Source organism: Microtus oregoni, unplaced genomic scaffold (assembly GCF_018167655.1).
Source record: "Microtus oregoni isolate MIOR12 unplaced genomic scaffold, Mior012 000002F_ref0000024, whole genome shotgun sequence".
Classification (NCBI taxonomy): Eukaryota; Metazoa; Chordata; class Mammalia; order Rodentia; family Cricetidae; genus Microtus; species Microtus oregoni.
Genome location: NW_024543061.1, coordinates 88,776,408 through 88,794,861, shown reverse-complemented (window position 1 = coordinate 88,794,861; position 18,454 = coordinate 88,776,408). Strand labels below are relative to the sequence as shown.

The 18,454-nt window shown below is 42.8% G+C and overlaps 1 protein-coding gene across 5 annotated transcripts in view; it reads left to right on the top strand.

The window, feature by feature from the left end:
• The window catches only part of Dennd5b (DENN domain containing 5B), a 116,499-nt gene that overhangs the window by 76,982 nt on the left and 21,063 nt on the right, over window positions 1-18,454 (top strand). For all 5 annotated transcript variants that reach the window (XM_041630269.1, XM_041630258.1, XM_041630236.1 and 2 more), the window contains 4 exons: window positions 7,509-7,590; window positions 10,857-10,985; window positions 13,330-13,451; window positions 18,190-18,335. In XM_041630269.1, the coding sequence (XP_041486203.1) occupies window positions 7,509-7,590; window positions 10,857-10,985; window positions 13,330-13,451; window positions 18,190-18,335 (479 nt within the window). The remainder of the gene's footprint in view (window positions 1-7,508; window positions 7,591-10,856; window positions 10,986-13,329; window positions 13,452-18,189; window positions 18,336-18,454) is intronic.

Below are 18,454 nucleotides of genomic sequence, written 5' to 3'. Positions count from 1 at the left end.
CTGCCTACTTTCTCTCTATAGTCTGTTTGGATTTCCCACCTGGCTTTATTGTACTAAGCCATTAGCTAAAACTGTTTCTTTAATAATCGATAGTAATAAAACATATTCATAGCATGCAGAAGGAAATCCCACATCATCCCCCCTTTTCTTTGTAAATAAAAGGGGAGGTTTTAACTTTAACATAGTAAAATTACATACAACAAAACAGGTTTCAAGCAAGAATTACAATTACAATGTTTATAAAGTATCTGCTTTATCTTTTATCATAACTAAGGAAAACTATAATTATAACTATTCTTCAACTCCATCAAAGACCCCAGAAGGCTATAATATTACCTGAGTTAAGAGGAAGTGCATTGTAAACAACTTCCAAAACTCTAGAATTGACAGAGACATCTCACTGCCTGGGCAGTCACCTAAAGTTCTTCTATACCTTTGGAGCATCTATTTTCAGCCTACAGGCCCATAGTATCTGGCAGACTTTCCCATGAAGCAGGAAATTTGAAGATCTGTTTTGCATTGTAATGGCAAAGTCTATCAGATGCTTTCTTCTGTGTCCTGCACAATGTCTGGCAGTTCTTTCATGAAGCAGGAACCCTGAAGGACTGTCTCACCTTTAGGCAAGTTCAGCAGTCATTTTTCTGTGGATCCTACATGTTCAATTTATACAGCATAACATCAAGTAGTCCAGGAAAGAACAGTTTCTGGCCCAAATGACTAACAAACTCCATAAGGAGCTTCTCTGATGTCCATCATCCTCTTGAAGTAGATTGGTCCTGCCAGGAGCAGATGAGTCTCACTATCATGGAAAGTCCTAAGTTATTAAAACATTTAAATGCCGTGTTCTGTTAGTCTTTGAAAGGTTTGGAGGATACCTGTCCATCTGAAATATATATTTCTCCTTGTAAATCTAGAAAAATCTAACTAACATGACTACAAGCTTGACTATTATAAATGACTGCCTATTAACCTGTATTTCTTAATTATACATTGCATTTTTTTCTTTTTTTTTTCTTTTTTTTTTTTTTTTTTGGTTTTTCGAGACAGGGTTTCTCTGTGGTTTTGGAGCCTGTCCTGGAACTAGCTCTTGTAGACCAGGCTGGTCTCGAACTCACAGAAATCCGCCTGCCTCTGCCTCCCAAGTGCTGGGATTAAAGGTGTGCGCCACCACCGCCCGGCTATACATTACATTTTTAAATGAGCTGCACAAACACAGTACCCTAAACAAAAGCAGAAATACATATACACAGTGTAATACACAGTGTAACAACATCAACTTTAAATTTGTATCAACATACCAAGATCGATACCAATGCAAAGTATTCATCTCTATATCATATCCTCCTTATTTTTTATAGAAATTGACTGTGATCATTAATCATTTATAGTCAACCCTCTTTAAATGAAAACAATCATTTTTAAACAATTTTTGGGAATTTGGACATAGTTTTTTTAGACTATTTCCTGCTGGTTGAGGGTGCTGTTCCTCAGGTCTTTCATGGGGTATCCTGTGTGGTTAGTCCTTCTCAGCCAACAGTCCTAAAGCTGTTGTGGATGTTGGACCACCGAGGCCATTACTTCAGGGATCCTGTTTGATCAAACCATATTAGCCTAGAAGGAATCCACAGGTTCTCATTTTCTGTGGAAACAAAAGCAGAACCACTTTTCCAAAGCAACATATCCTTAGACTAAAAGTTTAAAGTCAAGATACATTTAAAATATATATGTTGGTTTATCTTAGCAGCCCATACAGTGAAATGTCTTTCTGTACTTAGCTCATTCACAGTCAAAAAATTCAAAGAAAACACAATAATATACATAATCCAGACTCTATATATTTTTCATCTTTACATGGCTTATTTTTCTTTACTGCTTTAGTCTATGACTATACTGTCTCTTTAAAGAATTTTTTTTCTGGTTTTTTGAGACAGGGTTTCTCTGTAGCTTTGGAGCCTGTCCTGAAACTAGCTCTTGTAGCCCAGCAACAAAATTATCTTTTGACCTCAATCTAGAGACCATAGAACATGCGTGTGTGTGTGTGTGTGTGTGTGTACGCGCGTGTGCGCGCGCGCGATTTTAAAAAAATGTATAACCTAACCCACAAACTTAAGAAATAAAATATTGTAGGTTGAGGACGTAGCTCTGGGGGAGAATATTCACCTAGCAAGTGTGAGACCCTGAGTCCAGTCCCCAATACTGAAAAAATAAAAAGAAGGAACCAATGAAAGAAGGGAAGTAAAGGGACATCTTGGATCCCCAGTTCCTTTTCCTTCACTGTTTGTACCCAAGGTAGTCCTCCCTCAGAGTTTACTTGTAAAAAACCTCATTTTTTAAATGTTTTTAATTTTTCGAGACAGGGTTTCCCCGTAGGTTTTGGTTCCTGTCCTGGAACTAGCTCTTGTAGACCAGGCTGGCCTTGAACTCACAGAGATCCGCCTGTCTCTGCCTCCCGAGTGCCGGGATTAAAGGCGTGCGCCACCCCTGCCCGGCCCTCATTTTTTAAATGTATAAGACAAGTAAGAATATGGATTTGATATTACATTGCCCTGGAACCCCTCTCCAGAGCTTGTCAGTGTCCTGATGGCCTCAGCCGTAACTGTATTTATACCGGTACAGTTTAGACCTCTGAAGTCCATCTCTTCGTCCATTTCTGCTGTGTAGAAAGTAGAAGTCAATGAATGGTCTGTGTCCTGTATCTAACCGAATTGTAGCCATTAAAATGAAAAACCATATAAACAAGGTAGCTTATCTAAAGTTCGCTTGACCATAGCTTGAAGGCCAGTACATGGGTTTTACCCTGGTTAGAAAAGGTGGAGCTGAGCATAGTGGTAATCCGAACCAACCTCAAGGTGGGAGCAGCGGGCTCAGGAGTGGGAGGCCGTCCCTGGGGTGTGTGTAAGACCCTGTCTCAAGCAAGAATTAATTCCTAGGAAGGGGCTGTTCATGGAGTGAAAAGCCAAGCTCAATTAAGATGAGATAGACATGCTCAACTCTTATGCCCAAAAAGGTGTGTGAAAATGTTTAGCTGTTAGAGTCAGTTGCTGCTGGGCAGAACTTGTAGTTTTTGTGGTTTCACTGAACAAATGTTGAGTGGTTCAGTTAGAAATCGAGTCCTAAACATCTTCAGTGACCTCCAGCAGATTCTAAAGTGAAGAAAGATAAATGAAACTGCATCAGAGGTCCGTGCGGTTACGGTCTCTGCTGCACTGCCACATTGATGAAGGGCTAGCGATGTAAGAACAGTGTTTTATGTTCTCAGTAAGATTAGTAAGAGCCATGTAGCTTTTTTTTAGACAGAGTCTCACTGTATGGCTCTGGCTGGCCTAGAACTCCCTATGTAGATCTGACTGACTTGAACTGTACAGAGATCTGATAGCCTCTGCTTCCCCATGGGATGGGATTAAAGGTAGGCATCAACACCTGCCCAGCATAACTTTTATATATGGATATGGATATGTACATACACATACACATCTATCCATACAGAGAGAGAGCGCGCGCCAGTGGGACCTGAAGCCTCTTTTTTTTTTAAGATTTTGTTTATTTTTTTATGTATGTAGTGTTCTGTCTGCATGTTTGCCTGCAGGCCAGAAGAGGGCACCAGATCTCATTACAGATGGTTGTGAACCACCATGTGGTTGCTGGGAATTGAACTCATGACTTCTGAGCCATTTCTCCAGCCCCTAAATAGATATTTTTTTGTTTATATGACTGTATGTGTGTAAATGCCTTTGGAGGCCAGAAGACAACATTGTGTCTCCTGAAGGTACAGCTACAGGTACTTGCAGTCTACCCAACATGAGTGATGGGACCAAATTTGGGGTCCTTTGCAAGAGCAGTCCATACTCTTTTTTTTTTTTTTTTTTGGTTTTTCGAGATAGGGTTTCTCTGTGGCTTTGGAGCCTGTCCTGGAACTCGCTCTGTAGACCAGGCTGGTCTCGAACTCACAGAGATCCGCCTGCCTCTGCCTCCCGAGTGCTGGGATTAAAGGCGTGCGCCACCATCGCCCGGCCAGTCCATACTCTTATAGACCATTGAAGTCCCTCATCCAAGCAGGGACGCCTGTTAAATTCCCTACAGGGTTCCGGAACATCATATTCAACCATTAAGCTGCTTCCAGTCTAGTGATAAACAGACAGTAAATGGGGAGAAAGTTGATAAAGGAGCATTAAAAAGTAAGTTTTAGACTTAAAAATGCATGAGAGTAACATTGCCCACTTGAGGGCTGCGGGGACTGGAGGTGGAGCTGGAGAAAGCGCACTTTTCCAAGGCATGCTCTCGATGACCTGCTTGACCTGCATAGGCCCTGCCTTCTCGTATCTGCCACTCTCCGGTGCCACCAGACTGTTTGCCCGTCACTGACTTGATCTGCTGAAGGGGCTAGAGTCCAGATGATTCAGTCACCTCCCAAATGTGAACACTGTATTAGGGGCTGAGCCATAAACACAATTTTGGGGAGCACATTTCCTGACAAATTAACAGTCCCTTTACCTGTAGGACACGTATTGTTATTGGTGTTGTTGCTGAGCATTGTGGCCAGGCCTCACACAGTAGACAAGCACCCCATCACTGAGCTGTACCTCTGGGCCTCCTTTTCATTGCGAGAGTCTCATGAGCTTTCTGGCTCCTCCGTTGTTTCCCCCTGGCCAACTTGCTGATTATGGTTTCAACTCTTTTCTTCTGCTTCATAATCTTATTCCACTTCTCAGCATTTTGTTTTGAGATTGCTATTTTGTTCAGTTTTGTTTGTTGAGACAGAATTTCTTGTTGCTAAAGATGTCCTTGAACTCCTGATCCTTCTGCGTACTCCTTCCAAATGCTGGCCGTACTGGTTTGTACCATTGTACCATTTTCACCCTATTTCTTACTGTGTGTATGGCTGCATTGTAATGTCAGAATGAAGAGTCATTCTCTGAGCCATTTGACTTTCTACCTCCAAAGAATAATGCACTTTAATAACACACTTAAGGTAGGATGATCTTAATAGAAAGATAAACATATATATTCCCTGAAAGTGTCTAAGACAGTTTCTTCAGTGTGCCTTACTTCCCTGAGTATCAGAGAGATTAGTCTTTGAAGTACAAGTTTGAAAGTTGCCTTCCCTAAGTCAGATGTTGTGGCACACCTATTTAATTCCCAGCCCTCAGAAGAAGAAGCAGGTGGATCTCTGTGAGTTCAAGGACAGCCTGGTCTACAGAGTGAGTTCTAAGATAGCCAGGGCCACGTAGAGAGACCCTGACCACCACTGGAGCCTCCGTGTCAGTCCCACAGGGATTATATATGTCTACTAGATATGAGTCCAGCCTTTCCACCAAGCACCAAAAACAGAAAGGTCTAATACAGTAAAACTGACTGACTCTTCCTTGGAGGCCTGGGCAGGAGACAGACATCTGTGCCAGTATTGCATCCCGACTTCTCAACATCAGTGGAGCTAAAATCAGAGAAAAAGCTGTAATATAAAGCAAAGTCCACATTTTAAGTTTCATCAGTGTATTTGCTAACTGTGGTGCTTCAGCTCAGTTTCCGTTTACAGAAGAGAAATGAAGAAAGTGTATAAAATCCCATCGCTTCTCATCAAAAGTGAGACCCGTTCCCACTTCATAGCCTGTGGCTGTGTGCTCGATGCTTGCTGTAAGAGTCATTTTCCTTCCTTTATAAATGTTAGCTGTGGAACTGGAGAGTGCGCTCAATGCTTAAGAACACCGTTGCTTTTCTAGAGGACCTGGGTTTGATTTCCAGAGCCCAAATGGTAGGTCACAACCATCCTTATCTCTAGTTCCTGGGGATTTGGTACCCTCTCCTGACCTCTGTGGACTAAACACATGCCAAACATGCACATGGTGTGTGTGTGTGTGTGTGTGTGTGTGTGTGTGTGTACACACGTGTACACCAATAGACATGATGGCAAAACACTCTAACTCATATCAATCTAATTTTTCAAAGTTTTAATAAAGTGAAATAAATGTGGCATTTAACCATTTAATTTATGAGAGAATTACTCACCAAGTATGATGGGTGCACACCTTTAATCTTAGCATTTGAGAGGCCAGTGGAGATAGATCTGTGTGAGTTGAGCCAGCCTAGACTACATGGTGAGTTCCAACAGTCAAGTACAGCATGAGACCATGTCTCAAAATTAAAAAGAAGAAGGAAAGAAAAGAAAATCATTCGTCTACCTTATACTTTTAGAAGTCAGTTTAAATACTCACTTTGCATGCTATGGTAGTTAGAATTCTGAACTTTGAAGGAAGACTTTACCAGCTTAAATAGCCAAAACAGTAGTGTTAAATAAATAAATAAATTTTAAAAAGCTGGGCATGGTGGCACACACTTTTGAACCTAACACTTGGGAGGCAGAGGCAGGCCTGGTTTACAAAGCAAGTTCCAGGATAGTCAGGGCTGTTATACAGAGAAACCCTATCTAAAAAGAAAGGAAAAGAAAAAAAGGATCTTCCCGTGTTTAATATTAAATGTTTTCTGGGCTGAGGATGTCCTAGGTTCAGTCCCCAGAATCATATCACATACGTGTAACCCTAACATTCAGGGTCAGAGGACAGCCTTGGGTGCATGAGACAGTGTTTTTGAGTAACTATCCAGCACTGTGAGAACGAATGGCCAAGTAGCTGACCTCATAGCCAGAGCCTGCACATGCTGCATTATTTACCAGGTGTACTGAATAAAATATCTGTTTTGTTTCCAAATATAGCTACAGCTTGTTTATAAAGAACACACATTTGCTGTTTTAAATGGCCATCCCTAAAAAAATACATGCATGCATACAAGTAGCGTACAGACTGAGCAGGTTGTATCTATGTATTTAGAAGTATATATACATGCACGTATCCAATGATAGAAGGCTGTGAACCTGAAAGAGCAAAGGCGTGGAGAACAGGGTGCATTGGGAGGTTAAAGGGAAGAGGGAAATGATACATTTAGATTGTAATCTCAGAATTTGTTTGGTTTTGGGGTTTTTTTTGAGACAGGATTTCTCTGTAGCATTGGCTGTCCTGGAACTCACTCTGTAGACCAGGCTGGCCTCAAACTCTACAGAGACTCTCCTTTCTCTGCCTCCCACGTGCTGGGATTAAAAGTGTACACCACCACTGACCAGCAAACTCATACATTTTTTAAAAATTATTTTTAAAATGTACCAATAGGTCAAGCATGGTGGTACATCCTTTCAATCCCAACACTTAGGAGGCAAAGCCAGGTGGATCTGTGTGAGTTCAAGACCAGCCAGGGTAACAGAGAAAGACTTGTCTTCAAAAAGATTAAAAGTTAAAGTATAGCTGGGCGGTGGTGGCGCCTTTAATCCCAGCACTCGGGAGGCAGAGGCAGGCGGATCTCTGTGAGTTCGAGACAAGCCTGGTCTACAAGAGCTACTTCCAGGACAGGCTCCAAAACCACAGAGAAACCCTGTCTCGAAAAACAAAACAAAACAAAAAAAAGTTAAAGTATAAATGCTCACTGTTATTTTCCTAATACTTTGCTAATATTTTTCTACATAGTTGCCCTTGGACCAGAAAGAAGAAAATCTGACTCAGGAGTTATGTTACCAACACTCAGGGTCTCTCTAATTCAAGACATGAGGTATTTGTTACACATGTTAATGGACGGTGATAACTGTGAAGCATAGCTTTTCACCCAGATTGCTCACGTGATTTTAACCATACCTTTTGTTTGCATATTCTGAAGAAAGTATTTTCCTAATTATAGATGTGGTTTATTTATTTTTATTCTATGAGTATTAGTGTTTGACCTGCATTTACATGTATGTAAACCATATGCATGCCTGGTGCCCATGGAGTTCAGAGGAGGGCACTAGATCTCCTCAAGCCAGCATCAGGGATGTTGTGTGTGGGCACTGAGAACAAGCCTGGGTGAAGAGCAACAAGCACCTTTAACTGCACAGCCGTCTCTCCAGCCTCAGTTTTAATTGTTTTACTATTGTACTGTTTGTTGTTTTCTTCTGACATTGAATAAAAGGGGAGATGCAGTTGGGGAAGAGTGTTCTAAAACAGCTCTGAATCTCTTTAAGTGCATGTTATCTATAGATTTAGGCCAAAAAATAACAGTAGGTGGCTTGGCAGAAAAATTGATCTCTGAAAGATAGTTTTTCTTTTTATCTTTGTTTGTTTGTTTTTTGAGATAGTTTCTCTGTGTAACCCTAACTATCATAAAACTCACTCTGTAGGTCAGACTGGTTTCAAACTCAGGGACCCACATGTCTCTGCCTCCAAGTGTTGGGTCTAAAGTTGTGAGTCACCGTCATCACCCAACAAGATATAGCTTTAGAAATACAAATATTAAAATTAGCATTTCTTGCCAGTGACTGGTTGGTGCATGCCTTTAATTCCAGCACCTGGGAGGCAGAGGCCGGTGGGTCTCTCTGAGTTCAAGGGCAACCTGGTCTACAAAGCAAATTCCAGGACAACCATGGCTGTTACAGCTGTCTCAAAAAAAGCAAAATAAAACCAAAAAAAAGCCAGGCGGTGGTGGCGCACGCCTTTAATCCCAGCACTCGGGAGGCAGAGACAGGCGGATCTCTGGGAGTTCGAGGCCAGCCTGGTCTACGAGAGCTAGTTCCGGGACGGGCACCAAAGCTACAGAGAAACCCTGTCTCGAAAAAAAAATAAAATAAAATAAAACAAACAAAAAAAAAGAACGAAAATGGTTAGGCTTTTTCCTTATAAACATTTTCAGCACAATATTTAGTCAACATTTAAGATATGAGCTTTTAAAATGTGTGTACATAAAATATAAAATAACCATGATACTTAAGACTTTTTGTCCTGGGGCTAGGGAGATGGCTCAGTGGTTAAAAGCATTGGTTAGTCTTCTAGATTTGAACCTGGGTTTAATTCCCAGCACCCACATGACAGCTCACAACTGTCTATAACTCCAGTTCTAGGGGATATGGTATCCTCACACAGACATACATACAGTCAAAACAACAATACACGTAAAATCTTGGGAGAATAAAGAAAATAAAGGAAAAAAAGACTGTTGTGGTAGCATGTGTCTTTCAATTCAACACTTGGAAGCAGAAGCAGGGGATCTCTGTTTGATAGTTGGGCTGGGTGGGCTAGCTAGAAAGCCCCTCCCAAACACAGGGATTACAAGCACCTCGTGTGTGTGTGTAAGTGTAAGTGTGTAAATGTACATTTCTCTGCCTCCCTCCAGTTCCAAGAATCCAGCAACTGCTTCCCAAATTACCAACAGAAGCTTATATTACTTATAAATGCTCAGCTGATAGCTCAGGCTCCTTACTAACTTTTACATTTACTTAACAATAAGCACAATCCAGTGTGAGTGTGTGTGTGTGTGTGTGTGTTTTGTGATGAGTCACATGAGCAAAGACTTCACTTGAGTTGTTTTTTTATATCTACTTTGTTTTCTTTTTCTGGTTTTCCTTTTCTCTGCTGGGAGGATGCTGGGAACTGAGCCTGGGTTCTCTGTGGTATCAGTGCTCTCAGCCCCGACCTATAGTGTTCTTGTGGGGACCTGAGTTTGGTTCCCAGCACCCAGCCAAGCAGCTTATAATGCCTGTGACTCCACTCCAGGTCATCTGACACTGTCTGTGGTCTCTTTGGACACCTGCACTCATGTGTAAATATATACAGTCCACCTCCTAACGCACACTTTATTGTTTTATTTTTATTTTCTTAAGTAGCCTGCTTGCCTCTGCCTCTTGAATGCTGGGATTGCAGGCATGTATCACCATGCCAGGTACAATGTCAGTTCTGGTGTACAACTAGATCTGAGATTCAAATCTCTGAGGCTTTGACCGCCCTCAAAAGTGTGTTACAGTGCTGGTGGTTCATGTCTTTAATTCCAGCACTTAGGAAGCAGAGTGAGAGGCCAGCCTGGTCTACAGAGTTCAAATCAGGCATGGTGGAATACACCTTTAATCCCAGCTCTCGGGAGACTAAGGCAAATGCATCTATGAGTTTGCGGCTAGCATGGTCTACATGATGAGTTCCAGGCCAGATGGGGCTGCATAGTAAGACTCTTTCTCAAAAATTAAATAGCAACAACAAAGATGTGTATTACCTATTTCTTCATCTAAATATAAAAGAATTTTTCTGGCTTTAATCCCAACACTCGGGAGGCAGAGGCAGGCGGATCTCTGCGAGTTCGAGGCCAGCCTGGTCTACAAGAGCTAGTTCCAGGACAGGAACCAAAAGCCACGGAGAAACCCTGTCTCGAAAATCCAAAAAAAAAAAAAGAAGAAGAAGAAGAATTTTTCTGGGCCCAGTATTGTTAATATTTTTTAGTTCTTTTCTATCTTAAAGTTATCCTTAAAAATCTCTTCTAGGATTTTATGACTGGGGCTGAAGAGCAAGTTAAGCACATCCTTGCTAATTTCAATAGTTACCAGTTGTTTATTTGTGAAAACATGAATCTAGATGGCAGTGTTGCTCTCCTGGACGTCTATAGAGACAGTGTGATCCTATATGTGACTTTCTTTAAGGATAATTTAGAAATGGAAAAATACTAACAAATTAACAAATTGATCAGTTACCTTTGATCTGCCCCCTTCACCGTGACTGGCTATTGCCTGTCATCCAAGCAACACCAGGACAAAGGGGACTAAGCTGGGAGGTGGTGGTGGCACACACCTTTAGTTCCAGCTCTCAGGAGGCAGAGGCAGGTGGATCTCTGTGAGTTCACGGGCCAGCCTGCCCTACAGAGTGAGTTCCAGGACAGCCAGGGCTACACAGAACTTTTGTTTTGACTGTGATTTATTTGAATCAGATGCATTGTTTTAAGAATAAGGCATTTCATATATGTTGTCTAAAAACAAGATGTATTTAAATGCAAAAAAAATCTTATTTTTTGGTACTGATTTTTAGGCATGTTCAAAACATGAGTGAGATCAAGACTGATGTTGGCCGAGCCCGGGCATGGATAAGATTGTCTCTAGAAAAGAAACTTTTGTCACAGCATCTCAAGCAGTTGCTCTCCAACCAACTACTGACCAAGTAAGACATCACCTTTCAAGACATTTGTTTCTGTGATGTGTGCTTACAAAGGAAATTAAATAAGCTAAGAAACTAGCTCCTTCATCATAAATCCTGATTCATGAACACATACATTCTTGTATAACAGATATGCTTCAGAAAATACCTTCGTGGGGCTGCCATATAGCTCAGAGGCTAAGAGCACTGGCTGAATTCAATTCCCAGCAACCACATGGTGGCTCACAACCATCTCTAATGGGGTCTGCTGCCATGCAGGCGGAATACTGTATACATAATTGTTGTAATGAGGAGCGGTGGACTGAGTCCCGCCGCCCTGCTAGCTTAGCCCCTGAAATAACCACACGGAAATTGTATTAATTAAATTACTGCCTGACCGACCCATTATCTCTAGCCTCTTATTGGCTAACTCTCACATCTTGATTAACCCATTTCCATTAATGTGTATTGCCATTTGACTGTGGCTTACCGGCATGAGTCTAACCAGCGTCCGTCTCAGGAAGGAGAATCATGGCGTCTGCCACACTTCCCTTCTCAGCATTCTGTTCTGTCTACTCCGCCCACCTAAGGGCTGCCCTATCAAAAGGCCAAGTAACACATAGACAGAAGACCCTCCTACACTACATAATAAATCTTAGAGAGGGAGAAAGAGAGGGAGGAGAGAAGAGAAGAAAGAAAATACTGGGTTGGAGAGATGGCTCAGTGGTTAAGGGCACTTCCAGAGGCTGTAAATTCAATACCCAGCAACCATCTGTAATGAGATATGGTGCCCTCTTCTGGCTCCTGAGTGCTAGGTATGAACCACCTTGCCTAGCCAGAAATCCATTTAAATGATAAGAACATTAGGATTTACTTGAACGCTAAGAAGTTAGAGTTCTTGAGCAAAGATTTGCAAAGAACCTGATTCAAACCTTGCCGTGGCTTTTCTATTGGACCCATACATGGTAACCAGGACTGTTTGTGCTCTTACACTCACATCTATGGCCCTGGAGCATTGTAGAATGAGTTGTTTTGTTTTGTTTGAAATAGGGTCTTACAACATAGCCTTGGCTGTCCTGGAACTTACTTAGATCAGGTAGACCTCAAACTCAGAGATCTGCCTATCTCAGCCTCATGAGTGCTACATTCCAAGCTTAGAATAAATCTTAATGTCCAGGGCTGGAGAGATGGCTCAGCGGTTAAGAGCACTGCCTGCTCTTCCAAAGGTCCTGAGTTCAATTCCCAGCAACCACATGGTGGCTCACAACCATCTGTAATGGGGTCTGGTGCCCTCTTCTGGCCTGCAGGCATACACACAAACTGAATATTGTATACATAATAAGTAAATAAATTTAAAAAAAAAAGAAAAAAGAAAAAAAAATCTTAATGTCCAAAGAGTAGGTTGGTTTTTTAAAAAAAACAAAACAAACAAACAAAAAACATAGTATAAGGGATTAAGCCGCAACTCACTTGGTAGAATGCTTGTCTAGCATACATGAAGTCATGTGTTTGTTCCCTTGCACTGATTAAATGGGATATGATGGTACATACCTCTAATCCCAGTTGTAGACAGGAGGACCAGAAGTTCAAGGTAATCCTTAGCAAATATAGCAAGTTTGAGGCAGCCTGGGCTGCATTGCATAATTAAATAAAATAAAAGTGGAGCCTGAGGAAATGATTCAGTCAGTCAAAGGCCCGGCCAGGTAAGCATAAGGACCCATGTTCAGATCCCTAGCACCCACACAGATGTGGCAGCACAAGCTTGCAATCCCAGCCTGGTGTTGTGTGTCTTGGAGTGGAAGGGGTGGTGCACAGACAGGTGGATCCCTGAAGCAAATAAATAAGGTAGAGGGGGCTGAAGGGATGGCTCGGCACGTAAGAGCACACCTCGGTTCAATTCCCAGCGCCTACGTGGTAAGGTGAGCGTTTTCTTGTTTGTTTAATGTGTGTGTGTCTGTGTCCCAAATTGTACAGTGCACAGGAGGTCATAAGAGAATGCCAGTCCCCTGGGACTGGACTTACAGATAGGAAATGCCATGTTTGTGCTAGGAATCAAATCCATGTCTTCTGGGAGAGCAGACAGTGCTCTTAACCACTACACTATCTCTCCAGCCTGGTGCTTGAGGGGGACTTTTTGTTTGATTGATCTTTAGTTTTTATTTAGCTCAAGTGCATGTGCAGAAATCAGATGGATGTTACTGGATGATGTGTTCTCTCCTTCCCATGTGAGTCTCAGGGATTTAATTAGGGCGTGAGAGTTGGCAGATGGTAGAGAACCCGCTCCCTGGCTCAGAAGGTGTTAATTTTACATCGTGATTTTAAGAATGAAAATTGTAACCACTATGTGTGCCTGTGTTTACCTTCTCAGGAAGCTTTATAAACGGTACGCTTTTCTACGCTGTGAGGAGGAAAGAGAGCAGTTCCTCTACCACCTGCTCTCCCTCAATGCTGTGGACTATTTCTGCTTCACCAGTGTGTTCACCACGATCAGTGAGTATGGAGAAGTGACTTTTACGTGATCAGTTTCCGGGTGAGCAGGCATGTGATAAATACTTGTAGTCCCGACACTCAGAAGTTGAAACAAGAAAATTGCCAGTTCAAAACCAGTGAGTGTGGCTATATATCCTAACCCTTTCTCAAAAAACAAACAAAGAAACCCTGACTTAGGGGTAGGGAAATTCTCAAGTCCCTCTTGAAATAAAAGTATTTGCCAGGCAGTGGTGATGGCGCACGCCTTTAATCCCAGCACTCGGGAGGCAGAGGCAGGCGGATCTCTGTGAGTTCGAGACCAGCCTGGTCTACAAGAGCTAGTTCCAGGACAGGCTCCAAAGCTACAGAGAAACTCTGTCTCAAAAAAAAAAAAAAGATGAAGAAGGAAAGAAAGAAGAAATAAAAATATTTATATTTTCAAAAGTGACCTATGGTAGTATGTGGAGAACACTGGTGACCTCAATTTCCATTTAGGGATGTAGGAGACTCCTAGCCCTCTACCGCCAGCCTATGCAAATGCCTCATTGAAAACAAAACTACCCTAGCCAGGCAGTGGTGATATAACCTTTGGTCCCAGCACTAAGGAGGCAGAGGCAGGCAGATCTCTGAATTCGAGGCCAGCCTGGTCTAGTCTCCAGAGCGAGTTCCAGGACAGCCAGGGCTACACAAAGAAACCCTGTCTGGGGAGTGGGGGATGGACAACTACGCTGGGCTGTTATCTTCCTGCCAGGTCCAACGTGCATCCTAATCAGAGGACCGGCTCACAGCTCACTGTTTGTTGAGACTTCGTGAAGCAAAGCTCAACATTTCACTGTCAGTCTTGACTTCCTCTTCACAGGCTCCATGCGAGCTCATTTCTGACTCGGCATCTGCTTCCCACGAAACCCAATCTGTGACAGAAAATGTCACCTAGGACAAAAGAGAAATGCGTAAAGCTGCAGTCTGTGGTGCTGACAGAGGTTTCTGTCCCGCTCCGTCCCTCAGCCATTCAGTCCCAAAGAAACACACAGAGGTCTACATTAATTATAAACTGGTTGGCCTAGTAGCTCAGGCTTTCTTATTAACTAATTCTTACATCTTAAATTAGCCCATTATTCTTGTCTGTGCTGTCACGTGGCTTGGTACCTTCATCAGCGAGGCAGTCACACCTGCATCCTCTGTGTCTGGGTGACGACTGTAAACTGAATCTTTCCTCTTCCCAGAATTGTCCTATCCTGGTCGCCCCGCCTGTACTTCCTGACTGGCTACTGATCAATCAGCATTTTATTAAACAAGTACAAGAGACAAATCATTGCCCCCCACAACTGCGGCTTAAAAAAAAAGCATAATCTCTCCAAAATCTCAGTAAACTTCACTGGCTGGAATTATGAAGGCTCTGATTTCTGGTCTTTGGAAAAAGCAGATAAATAAAAAGGGAATTGAGGAGGGCCAACTTAAAATGTCTAATAAGTAATAACCTAATAATTTCCAGTTCATTCAGTTAGTACACATACAAGAATCTAAGTTGCAGCCGGACGGTGGTGGCGCACGCCTTTAATCCCAGCACTCGGGAGGCAGAGGCAGGTGGATCTCTGTGAGTTCGAGGCCAGCCTGGTCTACAAGAGCTAGTTCCAGGACAGAAACCAAAGCCACAGAGAAACCCTGTCTCGAAAAAACAAAAAAAAAAAAAGCTAAAACAAACAACCAACAACAAAATTTAAAGAGTGCAAAATAAATGCCACTTACACTTGCTAACACTGGTATACTTCCTTGCTGGCTGTCTAGAACTTTATAGACCAGGCTGACCTTGAACTCACAGAGACCCATCTGCCTCAGCCTCCGGAGTGCTGGAGCTACAAGTGTGTACCATTAGACAACTCCAGGTAACATCTTTGTTTGGCAGCAGTTGATGGTTTGGGGAGAACCAGGGCATTTCACATGATATAACCTATGCTGTACCTCAGAGTGTAAAATTATTTGACTTGTTCAAATCCTTTGATATTTGGACATCCAAGAGACTTAAATAAGTAACAAAATACTATTCTTGCTTTGTATGAGGTAAAAAAAATAACTTCTTGCCGGGCGATGGTGGTGCACGCCTGTAATCCCTGCTGAGGCAAGAAGATCAAAACTTCAAGGCGGATCTAGCCTACACAGGAAAGTTTTATCTCAAAAAAAGGGAGATCTAGCAAGATAGCTCAGTGGGTAAGGGTGTGTGCCCCAAAGCCTGACAACTGGAGTTTAGTTCCCGTGGTAGAAGGTTGTCCTCTGAGCTCCAAACGTGCACCAAGGTGACATGTACAGGCATGCACACGTGTGTGCACGCGCACACACGCACACACACTCTCTCTGTCTCTCACACGCACACTCTTTGTCTCTCTCACGCACACACACACACTCTCTCTCTCTCACACACACACACACACATACAGAGGGGTTTGTGGGGGCTAAGGGGGATTGTTTTGTTTTGTTGGGTTTTTTTTCACACAGGGTTTCTCTTTGTAAATTTGAAGCCTGTCCTGGAACTTGCTCTGTAGATCAGGCTGGCCTCAAACTCACAGAGATCTGCCTGCTTCTGCTTCCCAAGTGCTGGGATTAAAGGCGTGCACCACCACCACCCAGCACATAAATGTTTTTTTTTAAAATTTCAAAAGAAAAATAGAAGTCACTTAGGACAACTAAAAACATGGTCATCCTCAGCTATTTTCAAGGCCAGAATGGGATATAAACCAAGTCCCAAAGCAAAAAACAAAAAACGGACTAGCAGGATATCTCAGCAGAAAAAGGCACTTTCCATACAATCCTAGTGACCTGAGTTCAATCCCTGGAGCCCATAGAAAGATGGAAAGAAACCAATTCTGAGCCGGGCGGTGGTGGTGCATGCCTTTAATCCCAGCACTCGGGAGGCAGAGGCAGGCGGATCTCTGTGAGTTCGAGACCAGCCTGGTCTACAGAGCTAGTTCCAGGACAGGCTCCAAAGCCACAGAGAAACCCTGTCGCGAAAAACCAAAAAAAAAAAAAAAAAACCAATTCTGAGAATTGTCCTGTAACCTATATGTACACATGAGCTGTAACACACATGTACCAGCATTCACGTAGGCACGTCACAGACACTATAATAAGATGCAATAATCTCTTAAGATATTCTTATGAGTGGTTTCTCCTTTTCTGAGAAACTTCTGTCTGCAGCATTGGGATATGTAAAGAGATAATCTGGTCCCAGCCCTCTCTGCTGCTGTGATAAATGCCGTGACCAAAAGCTAGGGGGGCTAGAGAGATGGCTCAGAGGTTAAGAGCATTGCTTACTCTACCAAAGGTCCTGAGTTCAATTCCCAGCCACCACATGGTGGCTCACAACCATCTGTAATGGGGTCTGGTGCCCTCTTCTGGCCTGCAGGCATTCACACAGACAGAATATTGTGTACATAATAAATATTTAAAAAAAAAAAAGCAGACTAGGGGAGAGAGAGCTTATTCCAGTTAGAGGTTACAGTCTGCCACCGAGGTAAGTCAGGGCAAGAAACCCAAACAGGTAAATTCTTTTTTTTTTTTTTTTTTTTGGTTTTTCGCGACAGGGTTTCTCTGTGGCTTTGGAGCCTGTCCTGGAACTAGTTCTGTAGACCAGGCTGGTCTCGAACTCACAGAGATCCGCCTGCCTCTGCCTCCCGAGTGCTGGGATTAAAGGCGTGCGCCACCATTGCCCGACTCCAAACAGGTAAATTCTTAAAGTGAAACCTTGGAGGGCTGCTGGGCTGGGCTGGTTTGTCCACCAAGAGGTGAGCGCCCTATTTCACTTTGACTGGCAGCTTCATCCAGCCTAAGAAGGGAGTCTGAATTCAGGGATTACCCAGATCATATTAGCCTGTAGGCATGTATGTGAGCAATATTTTTCATTTTCTTTTTCTTTTCCCCCTTGATTGTACACTGATATAGGAGGGCCCTGCCTAGTCTGGGCGGGACTGTTCCCCGCACAGGTCCTTGGCTGTGTAAGAAAGCTACGTATGAGCCTGTGGGTGACCCCCCCCCCCCCAGTCAGCAGCCTTCCCTATGGTTTCTGCTTTAAATTCCAAATTTCCCTGTACTTTACATTTAGCCAAGGTCTATGACAGGATGGTGACATGTCTGGCTCTCCCAGACTCCTCCTGCACAGGACTCACCTCAGTAACCTAATCCTGTCTTTCTGTGGGGTTGGTTCTCTCCATCCACCATGTGCATTCCAGGAGTGAACTCGGGTTGTCAGGCGTGGTGGCAAGTGCCTTTAATTACTGCACCTCACTGCTCGTCATAAGGGCTGGAGAGATGGCTCAGCGGTTAAGAGCACTGCCCGTTCTTCCAGAGGTCCTGAGTTCAATTCCTAGCAACCATATGGTTGCTCACAAACATCTATGAGATCTGGTGCCCTCTTTTGGCCTGCAGGCAAACATGCAGACAATAAATAAATAAAATCTTTATATATATTTGTTTAAAAAAAATCATAATACACCAAATATCAGGGGTTAGGGAGATGACCCAGTGGCTAAGAGCACTTGTTCTTGCTGAACACCCACATGGTATTCACAACTCTAATACCATAATTCCCGTTCTGGGGGATCCGACTCTCTGCTTTACCTCTGAGGGCACTAGACACAGATGTGGTGTACATACATGCGTGCAGCCAAAACATACATCAAAACAATAAAAAAGCAAAATGTATCTTAAATGCAACTAGTTCTGGGTAATTGTGACTTTTTCTAACTTCACTTCCGTGGTTTTCTTTCAGTGATTCCTTATAGAGCAGTGATAATTCCAATTAAAAAGCTGAGCAATGCGATCATCACATCAAACCCGTGGATCTGTGTTTCGGGAGAGCTTGGAGACACCGGAGTAATGCAGATTCCAAAAAACCTACTTGAGATGACTTTTGAGGTAGGTTAGCCAATACCTTTTTACTTCTACAGAAGAACTCTGGTTTGGTTTTTTCATTTTTTTGTGGAGCAAATGAAATAAAGGAATATGCGAGCATACAGGATCATTTTGTTATTATG